The 12,901-nt window shown below is 46.6% G+C and overlaps 2 protein-coding genes across 4 annotated transcripts in view; one reads left to right on the top strand and one right to left on the bottom strand.

Annotated features, from left to right (window-relative positions):
- Window positions 1-3,891, bottom strand: part of Mroh8 (maestro heat like repeat family member 8) — a 79,063-nt gene extending 75,172 nt beyond the window's left edge. Inside the window, exon 1 of one of the 2 annotated variants that reach the window (XM_005363024.2) lies at window positions 3,140-3,891. In XM_005363024.2, coding sequence (XP_005363081.1) covers window positions 3,140-3,423 — 284 coding nt within the window. In that variant the 5' untranslated portion in view covers window positions 3,424-3,891. The remainder of the gene's footprint in view (window positions 1-3,139) is intronic. The other variant, XM_026787108.1, reaches the window with a different exon arrangement.
- The window catches only part of Rpn2 (ribophorin II), a 47,448-nt gene continuing 37,753 nt past the window's right edge, over window positions 3,207-12,901 (top strand). For both annotated transcript variants that reach the window (XM_005363026.3, XM_005363025.1), the window contains exons 1-4: window positions 3,207-3,283; window positions 5,827-6,020; window positions 11,026-11,121; window positions 11,727-11,902. In XM_005363026.3, the coding sequence (XP_005363083.1) occupies window positions 3,271-3,283; window positions 5,827-6,020; window positions 11,026-11,121; window positions 11,727-11,902 (479 nt within the window). In that variant the 5' untranslated portion in view covers window positions 3,207-3,270. The remainder of the gene's footprint in view (window positions 3,284-5,826; window positions 6,021-11,025; window positions 11,122-11,726; window positions 11,903-12,901) is intronic.

Here is a 12,901-nt window from a genome sequence, read left to right as displayed (position 1 = left end):
TGAATATTCACCTGAAAAATTCTGTAAGAAAATTTGCTGTTAATTATCAGAGAAATTTTATTTCCCTGGCGGATCTCTGTGAGTTCAAGACCAGCCTGGTCTACAGAGCTAGTTCCAGGACAGGCTCCAAAGCCACAGAGAAACCCTGTGTCGAAAAACCAAAAAAAAAAAAATTAAATGTTAATGAAAACAGAACAACAGCTGCAGAGAGACACTGAATAATAGAAAAAAAACCCACTGAATTAAATCACCCTGTTTACTTTAAAGATGTGCTGACCTCAAAATGGAAACCAGAGTATGTGTTACATTTGGGAAGAGGTTTTGCTTTTGTTTCCACAGGAGAAGGAAAGCTATGGATACCATCAAAATTGATAAATATTTGATCTGAACATGAGAGACATCTTGATTAGGAGAGGCAATACTTTATTCAACAATGTGGCAATTCAACTTGACAAAAAGGAAAACTCCCCAAAATTAAGGTTGTACAGGGTTTTGTTTTTTGTCTTTCCAGGAGAATAAAAGCTTCCAACTATGAAATCTAAAGACCTGTGGACAAATGAAGCATCTGAAGAAGAAGAAGAAGGGAGAATCACCTGGAAAAAAAAAATCTCAAGAAAAGGAGTGAATTGTCCTTACAGTACAACACACTTCCAACAGGGTAAAATGTCACAAATCTTTCAGAGTGTTTGCTTTTGCTGTTCTCTACAGACATGTTAGGCAAATGGTCTTTATGTAGACCCAATCCAATGAAAAACTAAAGCTGGCTTTGAAATTGGAGTGTGGCTCTCTCTTTCTTTAAACCCAAGCTTGTTTGTTAAAAAAAAAAAAAAATCCAAAGTCTGTCTCATGTCAGAAGAGCTACCTGGTATGGGACAGAAGAAAACCAAAATCTAGGGACTATTATACTGACACTGATCTCATACCCCTTAGATTTATTTTGACCCTTTAAAACTTTTCATAAGGTTTAAATATTATCTCAAAATTTAAACTTTCTGTTTAAATAGCCAGGCAGTGGTAGCGCATGCCTTTAATCCCAGCACGCAGGAGGTAGAGACAAGCAGATCTCTGTGAGTTCGAGGCCAGCCTCGTCTACAAGAGCTAGTTCCAGGCACCAAAGCTACAGAGAAACCTTGTCTTGAAAAAAACTAACTAAATAAATAATAAACAACTTTCTGTTTGATATTAACGGTCATATAGAGTACTAACTAATTCTAACCTTAGGCTTCCTGTACCTGAGTTCAGCCTTGAGTCACCAAGGCTGGTCTAATTCCTCAACCAGCCATATCAAGTAACCTTGGCCTGGAAAGTAAGTGTAGGCCCTACAGGCACTGCCCAAGATCACTTTCTGGGATGATGAAAACATCTGTCAAATCGCCCAGCACAACATCTACTAGCTACCCTGGTTGAGTTAGTGAGCATTTGAAACATCGCTAGTACAACTGAGGAGTTGAATTTTAAATTTTCCTTAATTTGATGAAGTTCAAAGTGAAATAACTTCTTGGGGCTAATGGCTACTACATGGAGGAGTGGCATTTATTAGACACAGAACCGACTCTCGTCTACATGGCTGAATAACACTTGGGGCAATACTAAACATAAGAAGAATCCGCTACTGTGCCACTCTCGACGTGCTCACAATAGTTCAAGCAGCCTGTAGCCAGAAGGTGATAGTTGGAAGCTTTTATTCTCCTGGAAAGACAAAAAACAAAACCCTGTCCAACCTTAATTTTGGGGAGTTTTCCTTTTTGTCTAGTTGAATTGCCACATTGTTGAATAAAGTATTGCCTCTCCTAATCAAGATGCACCACTGCACACATCGCAGAGTAAGGACAAAGTAAATGAAATCAAGTATGTAGAATGCTCTTTCCCCTACCCTCCCATACCCACTAAATAAACACCATACCCAAGCTCTCTCCACGTGGTGCATCTGTCTGTCTCTCACCGGCAGCGGCCGCTCCAGCGGCAGTGGGACCTGCCAGGGTCACCCGGGCTGAGGTAAATCTTTCACCAACTGTACTGTAAATGCTCAGCATCTGGAGCTACATTCTAGTTTGGCCTTCCATTTTGAGTCTGTTAAATTTGCAGATCAGGGCATCCCTCAATCCTCATCAGAGAAGTTTCTTGGAGTAGATGGCAATCAACACAGAAACCCACTACTGACCGACATGCGGACTTGGGAAATCTCAGCCCTAAATGGGATGTCTATCTCTTACTCCTCACCTCAAGGCTCAGGGATATGGAAGAGGAGCAGAAAGACTGTAAGAACCAGAGGTGGTGAATAGCTCCAGAGAGACAGCATTTTCCAAACACAACAGGGGAAGATGCAATACGAGCTCACGGAGATCACGGAGTATGCACGAGATCTGCAGAAGCTCAAGCTATCCAAAGCCCCAGGACAGAGAAGGGGAAGTGGGCAAAAGACCCCCTAGCCACAAAGCTATTCATAATTGATAGCTAAGGAAGAAGGAAAAGTCAGTTGTGTTTCCCAATGGAGTGACTCTGGGTATATCAACCACTCTCCAGGGCAGGACTCCATGCTTAGCTTTTTTTGATTTTTTTTTTTTTTCTAAAAGAAAGGGAGAGAACTAGAGCATGAAGTTGAGTGGGTAGGGAGCTGGGGGAAGGGAATGAAGATGATCAAAATGTAGTGTATGAAATTCTCAAGGAATAAAATCTTTTTTAAAACGTTCCCCCAGAGTTACTGTATGGCTCACTAGATTGAAAAATGGGTAAAAATCCACTCATAAGCCAGTTATTAACCATCTAAGTAATCCTTCTACCATATTTTGCAAAAGGGCTCAAAATCACGTCACTGTATTCCACGCCTCCCTTCTCACGGCTTTAAAATTGGCCGGGCTGCCGGGGAGACTCGTGACTGACAGCGCGTCCGGCCAGTCACTGGCACCGGCCAATCAGAGGCGGCCCCGTCTCAGGCCCAGCCCAAGTCCCCGTCCAATCGCGTCCGGGTGGCGGCCAGAGACGGACGGTTGGGAGGCGGTCGGTTCCAAGTGCACCGCGGCGCGGGGGAGACTGCGGGTTCTCAAGCAGCAACCCTGCGAGCGGCTCGCACGCCACGACAGGACCCGCCACGCCGCGGCTGCTGCGAGCGGCTCTGCCCAGTGCGGCCGCCGAGACTGACCTTTGCCGGGAGCCCATCCCGGCAGCCGGCGTGTGCTGCGGGTCCTTGGCGTCCCCTCCGGCGCGCTCTTGGAGCCACTTTCCAGAGCGGAAGTCTGCCTGCTCGGGCTCTGGTGGGGCCTGCTCGGAGGAATGGCGCCGCCGGGTGAGGCGTTGCGCATGGCTCAACAGTGGGGCCCCGCGGCCGACACGCCTTGGGGAGCGGGGCGTCGCCCGCGGGAGGGTAGTACGGACCACACGGGCGCCGGCCAGGCGCGGTTCCCCTCCCCTACGGGGCAGGGGCATGGGCTCGGGCGCTTTCGAGGTCGTGGGTGTGACGGAGGGCTGCGAGCTGTGGTGAAGTGCCGGCGACCCGAAGGGTTGGTGCCGGGAGAGGAGGGGGTGTCCAACGCGTGGCTACGGGTCCCCGCGAGGCCCAGCGTGAACCGCGGCAGCGCGGACCCCTGGCCTGGCCTCCTTCATTCATTGGAGTGGTACCCGCGGCCTACAACCTGTCTGGGAGCCGCACTTGGCATCCTGAAAGCCTTTTCACCACGTCACTGCACTGTCTTTGGGCTCTAGGTTCTTTCTCCCTGACAGGGACAGGCGACTCACCTGTAACCGGCCACATAGTCACTGTGAGAGCAGGTGCCAGGGACTTAACCCCTTTGCACCCCAGTTTCTCATCTGGTGCCTGCTTCGTAAGAGCTTTGTAAGATGGTGTGTTGTGCTTGCTTTTAACAGTGCAGGGTAGGTGGGAATGGACGCAGTAGCGTGGATCTTAGTATCATCTTTTTCAGAATCACCATTTGGGTGTATCTGGCTATTCCCCCTGGCTGAGGAGTAGTTGGAATCCCGGAACACAGTGAACAAAACTTGCCGTTTCACTCTTCGATTTGGTAGTCAAGTGGTTAAAGTCAGAATTTGTATCGAAACTATGTCCAGTTTGAGTCTCAGTTATGCGTCTTTGGGCAGGGTCTAGGGAGCTGGGGAGCTGGGTTCAGGCCCCAGCACTGAGAGAAAAACAAGTTCATGATACACAGAGGATCCTCCATATGTTGCTGGATACTGCATGTGATAGAGCGCTTCGTTCTTTTCAGTTCAGCGTTGGGGCTGAGGGGGACTACACGCCAGACCCAGCGAACGAAGCCATTACCTCTGCGCATACTGGCTTCTCGTTTTTTAAAGCGCCTTTACATTTAGGTTAGCAGGCACACCAAGACTTTAAATGAAACTCCCGTTCCTGGAAGAGGAATTCTCTGCGAGTTACGTATTATCCTGTCAACATTCTCAAAAAGAAGGAAAAAAGTAGGGGGCTGTCATTGAGCCCGGTTGATAAGGGATTGATGAGATGGCCCGAGGAGCTGGAGCTTCAGATGGAGCTATGTGTAGAGGAGAGAACTGACTCCCAGGTTTTCCTCTGACCTCCCCCCACCCCCAGTTTAATTTTTTTTTAAGTGGAATGTGAACTCTGTAGTGTTGACGGGGTTGAGTCCAACCAAGACTGGCCACGTGTAAGCTACTGTAATCCTCCGTTTTCTTCCTTGGAAAGCAATGCCTTTAAAGGATTCTAATTCAAATTAAACTTGAGCTATAGGCAAAGCATTTACGGCCATTGATGTTAGTCTTGTAATTGCCTTTTAATGCTTTTAACTCTGGTGACAGGCAGTTCACTCTTTCGTGTTTCATGACAGCCTATTCACAAGGTTCCCTCAATTTTTATTTTTAATGAAAGAAAGATGCCATTCCTACAGTTTCTTCCTGTCCCCTGGGGGATCACAGATGGGACTGTGTTTTCTTTCCATTTGTTTGTTAAATATTTACTCAGTGCATACCATACCTGGCAGTCTGTAAGACTTGGAAATACTGAAATAAACATGAGAAATAGTTTTTAGCCGCCTCCTGCTCTAGGGGCCTAGAGCTTACAGTTTAGCAGAGAAATCAGCCCTTATATTCTCATTCTTATTATTATTTTGTCATGAGACAGGGTTTTTCCACGTAGTCCTGATTGTCCTGGAACTTGCTTTGTAAACCAGGCTGGCCTCAAACTCAGAGATCCACCTGTCTCTGTGCACCCTGGGTGCTGGGACTAAAGACGTGCACCTTTGCTGAGTGGCTACACCAGCAAGCACAGTCATGGAAGCAGCAGCTGATAGTGTACAGAGTGCTCTTTACAGGCCGGTCATTATTCTAGAACCTTTCTCCCTTAACTCCTAACAAGCCCAGGGGTGACACTTGTCATCTCTGTGCCTGAGAGCTGAGGCCGTGGCTGGTTCCCATGTAGCCCAGAGGCTAGGTTCTTCATTGTACTGGGGCAGAACTCACCCTAATGATACTGAAGCTGAAACCTGAAAGGACACATTAGACAAAGCTGAAATTGAGGAGAACCTAAAAAGTGTGTTGGGTAGGAACGTGGCTCCTTAAGGAACAGGCTGGAAAGAGACAGCTGTTGGAGTGGCCGGGGAGGAGTTTGGTTGAGAAGGAAACACGACTTAAGGATTCAGGATCTGTTCTGTCCTGGGAAGTTTTACTTGTGAATGGTGTGGTCTTGTTCTTCAGATTCCTGGAGCTTGTAGGAAAGACTGTCTTGGTAGTCGAAGATGTAGGTCATCATTCCCACAGGGTTGGGCTCCCAGACCTTAGTGCATCATTGTTGGGACTGGGACCCAGGGTAATGTGGCATGCACTTAATAGCCGTTTCCCTCAAAGGTTCAAGCGCTGTCTTCCTGTTGGCCCTGACAATCATAGCCAGCACCCAGGCTCTGACACCTACCCACTACCTCACCAAGCATGATGTGGAGAGACTGAAAGCCTCATTGGAGCGCCCTTTCACAAATCTGGAGTCTGCCTTCTACTCCATCGTGGGACTCAACAGCCTTGGGGCACAAGTGCCAGATATCAAGGTAAGGCTGCCTTTCTTCTGTTCAGTGTTTTAGGAGAGCCTAATCTTTCTTCCTTTCTTTTTTGAAATGAGTGCTCTATCTGCATATATGCCTGCTTGCCAGAAGAGGGCATCAGGTCCCATTATAGAAGGTTGTGAGCCATCATGCGGTTGCTGGGAATTGAATTCAGGTCCTCTGAAGAGCAGCCAGTGCCCTGAACCAGTGAACCATCTCTCCAGCCCCCAGCTGGGTGTTTCTAAGGGAAAGGAGGAAAGTGAGTCAGAGCCTCTGGAATCTACCAGAACTGTATCTGTGAAACTGTTCAATACAGCTTGTATTTGGTTTGTGTGCTTCTTAGCCACTGAGCCATCTCCCCAGCCCCATAACATGTGCTTGTAAAGTGCTAGGTGCTAACAACTCCTAAAGGAGCTCAAGGTGGAGGACTCACCTGCATTATTCAGTGACGGTCATTGTGTCAGGCAATTTGGACATCTTCTACTTTTTTTGAGCAGAATACAGTGCAGTGGAAGTGTTTTCTGGATTTAGGAACTATTGTTGTTTTACTTTTTACTCTTTGAAGGCCCACCACCCAGTTTCCGAATAAATACACAGAGACTTATTCTTACTTATGAATGCCCAGCCTTAGCTTGGCTTGTTTTTAGCCAGCTTTTCTTAAATTATCCCATCTACTTTTTGCCTCTGGGCTTTTACCTTTCTCTATCCTATATACCTTTCTTCCCTTCTTACTCCATGGCTGGTTCTGTGGCTAGGGACTGGCCCCTGGGGTTGTCCGCTCCTTCTCCTTTTCCCCTTCTTCCCTCGTCTCTTGAGCCTAGATTTCTCCTCCTATTTATTCTCTCTGCCTGACAGCTCCGCCTATCATCTTTCCTGCCAAGTTATTGGCTATTCAGCTCTTTATTAGACCAATCAGGTGTTTTAAGCAAGCAGAGTAACACAGCTTTACAGAGTTAACCAAAAGCCGCATAAAAGAATGCCACACGTCTTTGTATCATTAAACGAATGTTCCACAGATGAAACACTTGGAGTGCATCTTGAACTAATATTCCACAACAAGGAACAGCTAAGGGGTGTGTGGCCATTACAAAATCATGGGCAGTTAGGCTAAGGCATTTTCCCTGAATATTTCTTGTTTTCTATGACTTCATAAGAAATTACCATAGATTTAGGATTTGGAAACCACCCATTTATGTAGTAAAATGGCTCATTGAGTAAAAGGTACCTGCTGCCAGAGCTGGTGACCTGAGCGAGCTCAGCTCTCAGAACTTACATACATGGTGGAGGGAGACATGGTGGAGGGAGAAAACCAATTCCTACAGGTTGTTTATGACAAAGATCAAGCTCAGTTTATTAAGCGTGGCAACATGAAGCTTCGCTAGTTGAGCCATCTCACTGACTGTAGTAGTACTACTATTCATTATAGTAAGCATCCTTGATTGTCAGGATGCTTTGATGTGCTTCTGCTTCTTCCTCGGGATTGTTGGTCCATGAGGGGGGAGAGAACAGAAGCAGGGAGCAGAGTTTGGATGGCTGTGGATGTGACAGAGACAGCCCCGATGAGTTAGGTGAATCTGTCCAGCTTTATTCCTGAGTATAGGGAATATATAGAATTGGGAAGCCTAGGGACAAACCCTAACTTGCAGCAAGTGACACGCTCCTATCATAAAGCTTCGTATGTGGCAGCAGGGTCCTATAGCATAGGGTCACGCTAGAGATAAATCAGGCATCCAGGCTTAAAGGCAGCTTTCAGATAAGATCAGTCCTTTTTACCCAGGGACAATCTCCACATAAAGGCAGGTAGAGAGCAGGAAGTCACTATAGGGAGGGAGTCTCCGTGTCGTCTAACTTTGGAGAAAACTGCCAGGCTGTGATAGACTGCAAACTCTGACCAGCAAGGCCTCCCAACACTTTGAGATATTTTGCTACATCACAAATACTGAAAGTATTATATGATAAGGTGTTGCCACACAAATCCTCATCATTTATGCTGTTGGCTTGCTTTTTGCTTTCTTTCAAGAGTCAGTGACAACTAGTGGAGGTTTTGTATTGTAAAGTGTAACAAATGAAGTTGGACTAATGTCAGATTTTAGTCGGATTGGCATGCCAAGGGCAGAAACATTTGTGAATCATCAGATTTGTGTTTGAGGCTTGTAGAGGAGTGAGGCGCTCACAGTGCCTGCTGAGCTGTGGCATGATTTGGAGCTCCACATGAAGTTTAGGTTGAATGTTGAGACCCTTGGGGTTTTACCAAAGAGCACAGAAGCTGAGGTGAGTATGTGAGGTAATGTCTGGGATGTGGAGAACAGCTACAGTTAGAGCCAAGTAGTCCCTAGAAGAGCAAGCTGAAGCCTCAGCCCTGGGCTGGAGAGAGCAGCACTCATGGAAGGTCCAGAGCGTGTTTTATTATTCCCCACTCCTGCTGCTGTTAAAGCTGTGCTGCCCACATCATGGAGCCCCTGAACATTCTTGCCCTTGATTTGTCCTTATAAGCATCGAGGAAGACTAGTGCTGAATATACTCCATTTTAGCAGCCTCTTCCGGTAGGGATATAGACAGCCTATCTGGATTTGAAGGCCATTTCTCCCAATTAGGAACAACCTCAATTGAGCTGCTTACTTCTCTTTGAACTTAAGACAGTAAAAATGTCCATGCAGGGGGTCCTTTAAATCCCCTAGAGGCACTGTGACTCTCATTCGAAGTGCTGGGGAAGAAGGTACCTTAGCACTGTGGGGACTTGGTGCTTTTCATGGTTAAAGCACCAGAGGGCAGCAGAGCACTTCTTAGAGTCTTTGCTGTGTGTGGAAAGCAGTTCCCTTCATGGAGTAACCAGTTTCCTTTTCAGACCCCAGTTTATACACTGTGGAGTACTTGGTTTCTTCCACTCCCACCCCCAGCCCTTTTGTTTGTTCAGTTTGATTTTGGTTTTATGAGACAGGGTTTCTCTGTAGCCATGGAGCCTGTCCTGGAACTTGCTGTAGACCTGGCTGGCCTCGAACTCACAGAGATCCTCCTGCCTCTGCCTCCTGTAAGCTGGGATTAAAGGTGTGCGCCACCACCACCCTGCCTTCCCTCTGGTTCTTTCATGCTGCACTCAAGTTGAAGCTCCTTTGTTTGAAGGATCTTAAGCTTTTTCCTAACATTTTTTTTAAACATTGTTTTTGTTTGTTTGTTTTTGTTCTGAGTGAGGTAGCCCTACAGTGACACATGACACAATGTACACAATGTAGCCTAGAGGCTTGGTTTCACTGCTCACCTACTCCTCCTCCCTATTTCATTTCCCAGAGGTTCCTTCTGTGGTTTTGTTGTTGTTGTTGTTGGGGGTTTTTTTTGTTTTTTTTGTTTTTTTTGAAACAAGGTTTCTCTGTGTAACAGCCCTGGCTATCCTGGAACTAGCTCTGTAGCCTAGTCTAGCCTTGAACTCACAAAGATCCTCCTGCCTCTGCCTCCCAAGAGCTGGGATTAAAGGCATGTGCCACCACTGCCTGGCTTTTCTGTGATTTTAGGGGTCAAATTTCCAGGTCTTGTGCATGCTAGGCAAATATTGTATATCTGAGCAACACCCCCCAGTACCAAATGACACACCCACTTTTGACTGGATCGGCTAAAAATTTTGAATAGCTGGGGGGCGGGGGGGTTTGTTATTTTTTGAGACAGGGTCTCTCTACATAGCGCTGACTATCCTAGAATTTACTGTGTAGACCAAACTGGCCTCAAGCTCACAACCTATTCCTGTCTTCCAATTACTTGGATTAACGGCATGTGCCACCATTATTTTTATAATATCTCATTTAGAATAAATGTTTAGCAGTGTAACTTTTCTCCCTTGTAGTTCAGCAGAACAGAAGTGACTAGAATTTTGTTTTGTGCTCACTTGCTGTGTTAAGCGCAGTGTTCTCAGGCGACCAGCACTGAGTACCTGTAGCCAGTGCTTTGGGAAGCACAGGGCAAAGTGGGGGCTGTGATCTATCATGGGATGAGTATAAACAATGGCTCTATGAGACAGGTGCATCTGAGCAGAGGTGAAGGGAAGATCTCATTTAGCAGACAGAAGACAAGAAAAAGGTGCCAAGCAGAAATTGCCAAGAGCAGGGAAACAGTTCAGCTGGAAAGTGCAGGAGAAGAGAATAAGATTCTGGGGCCTGAGGTGGGCCGTCCTGATGAAGCTGCCACAGCAAGGGGCGGGGATGCCACTCAGACATTGTATGCTATGTTAGCAACTTTGGATCTTTTCTGGGAGTGATGGGAACCATGGAAGCCTTTAGTAATGTAACATGGGTACTTTGTATTTCATAGAGTTTAGCCTTACTGTGTATGGAATAGATTGCATGCCTTGAGGCAGGTAAAAAAAGGACTATAACAGTCAGGGGAGGGTTGACAAGGACCTGCCCTAGGGTAGAGACAAGCCAGGGGTCAGTTGAAGATAGGAAAAGAAGTAGACTGGGTAGCTATGGAGGGAAGAGACTAGCCAACAGCAGTTCCCCAGGGTCTGGTCTGGGTGGTGGGATACATGGGGATGCTGTACTTGAGCCAGGAAGGCGGGTGAAAAAGAGAAGGCCTTAAGTCACTTTAGATTGGTTGTCTCACTTGGCTTTGGAGACATGGCACTGAAAACAGCTGGTGTCAGGACACTCTGACTCTGCCCTTTGACAGGCCACTTATCTACTCACATCCTAGTTACTTTTTCTGCTACCAGAGAGAATTATGGTGTATGTGAAGGGCCTGTGCTCATCAGAAGGAAGAGCTCTGTGACACCCAGCACACACAGGTCACAGGTCACTTGTTAAATGGTGTCCCCCATCTCAGGCTTGCTGTTCCCTGTGTGAAGAAGTCAGCATTTTGGGGCAGTAGTGTCCTGTGCAAAATAACTGTTGAAAAACAATTATATCTCAAATAATCCACACTGTAAACCTCCATAGATGGTTTAGAATTTTATTTATTCCCATAAGCACTTTTACTTTTTCTTGTTATTACATTATGTCACCACTTATCTCTGACTTTCCCTGTTTAGAAAGCATGTACCTTCATCAAGTCTAACCTTGACCCCAGCAACGTGGATTCCCTCTTCTATGCTGCCCAGTCGAGCCAGGTCCTCTCAGGCTGTGAGGTAAGCCCAGCTTCCTATACTGCCTTTTATTTGTTTGTTTATTTATATGTAATAAGGTGCATTTTTAGAGGGAACATAATGTCAGATTGTTAATATAATTTTTAAAATTTAGGAGTTGTTGGTGTAGGTTGGAACATGATTTTTACTCCTGTAAGAAAATGTTTTTCCCTTTAAGGGTTCGCTATAGTGGCTTTTAGATTGCTTTTTCTTACAGTTCTCATCTCCTCCGGGAGACCTTGAGATTTTCATGACTTGCTCAGCCTGCTCTCTTATAAACCTTAGGGCCACCTGCCCCAGAGGTGACACCACCTACAATAGTCTGGGCCCTCCCACATCAATTTTTAATCAAAAAATTGTTCTGCAGACTTGCCTACAGGCCAGTTTTATTGAGGCATTTTCTCAGTTGAGGTTCTGTCTGCCCAAATAACTCTAGCTTGTGTTAAGTTGACAAAAACCCACCCAGAACAGAGGTAGTGTTAACTCTGTGAACATTTAATTCAGGGTGCTTGTCATGACTTTGACAGCCACACTTGTACTATTGTCAGTATGCCCTTCACAAAGTGCCAGAACCTGCTCTAGCTCTGTGTCTGCCGTTCCTTCCTCAGATATCTGTTTCAAATGAGACCAGAGATCTGCTTTTGGCAGCAGTCAGTGAAGACTCCTCTGTTGCCCAGATCTACCATGCAGTTGCAGCGCTCAGTGGCTTTGGCCTTCCCTTGGCATCCCATGAAGCCCTTGGTGCCCTTACTGCTCGTCTCAGCAAGGAGGAGACTGTGCTGGCGTAAGTTGTCTGTTGGAACACCTGAGCGTCATTTGTGTTGGTGACTACCCTGAGAGGGTTCATTCATTGCTGCAGCACACATTTCTGGACATCTGCTGTGTGCCAGGTGCTCTGGTAGATGTGGCAGACACCATTATGTTGATGCGTGTGTGGGTGCGTGCGTGGGTTTGCATCGGAGGCTAGAGGTAATACCAGGTGTCTTCCTCAGTCACTTTCTACCTTTTTCATTTTTGTTTTTTATTTGAGGCAGGGTCTCTCTATGCAGCCCTGGCTGTCCTGGAACTCCCTATGAATCCTAGGCTGACCTTGAGCTCACAGAGATCTGCCTGCCTCTGCTTCCTGAATGCTGGAATTAAAGGCATGTGCTACCCTTCCTGGCATTCTACTTTGTTTTTTTGAGACAGGCTGGCTAATGAGCTCCACAGATCCTCCTGCTAGTGCTGGGGATGCAGACACTGCTGCGTCCAGCTTCTCCATGGGTGCTAGGAGTCTGACCTCAGGTCCTCAGGCTTGCATGGCATCTCCCTATCCCCGGTGACTGGCACTTGAATTAAGGCAGAAGGGTCTGGTCCTTGGCCTTGTGGATCTTTTACAGACAATATCTTCAAGCTCTTCAGGCAGAAGGCAAAGGCTGAGGCAGTGTAAGCCACCCATCATAGAGAGATAGGGTCTGGAGCAAGGGTTGATTATCACAGGACAATGAGGCCAGTGAGCTACATGCAGTTTCTGGTGAGGCTTGACCAGGGCTGTTGGGATGTGGACACTAGGGGTTCTGTGAAGAACGGGGCCTTACTGGATCCCTTGGAGTTGTGAGGATCAGCGTCTATTGGGCACATGGATTCTCAGGGGATAACATAGTTTAGAAATTAGACTCTGGTCCTCTGCAAAGGGCATAAGTGAAGAAAAACCACTATATAGAATGATTTTACCCAGTGTGTGTGTGTGTATGTGTGTGTGTGAAAGAGAGAGAGAGAGAGAGAGAGAGAGAGAGAGAGAGAG

This window comes from Microtus ochrogaster, linkage group LG8, assembly GCF_000317375.1.
Source record: "Microtus ochrogaster isolate Prairie Vole_2 linkage group LG8, MicOch1.0, whole genome shotgun sequence".
Classification (NCBI taxonomy): Eukaryota; Metazoa; Chordata; class Mammalia; order Rodentia; family Cricetidae; genus Microtus; species Microtus ochrogaster.
The sequence above is the reverse complement of the archived record's forward strand: the minus strand, read 5'-3'. Positions and strand labels throughout refer to the sequence as shown.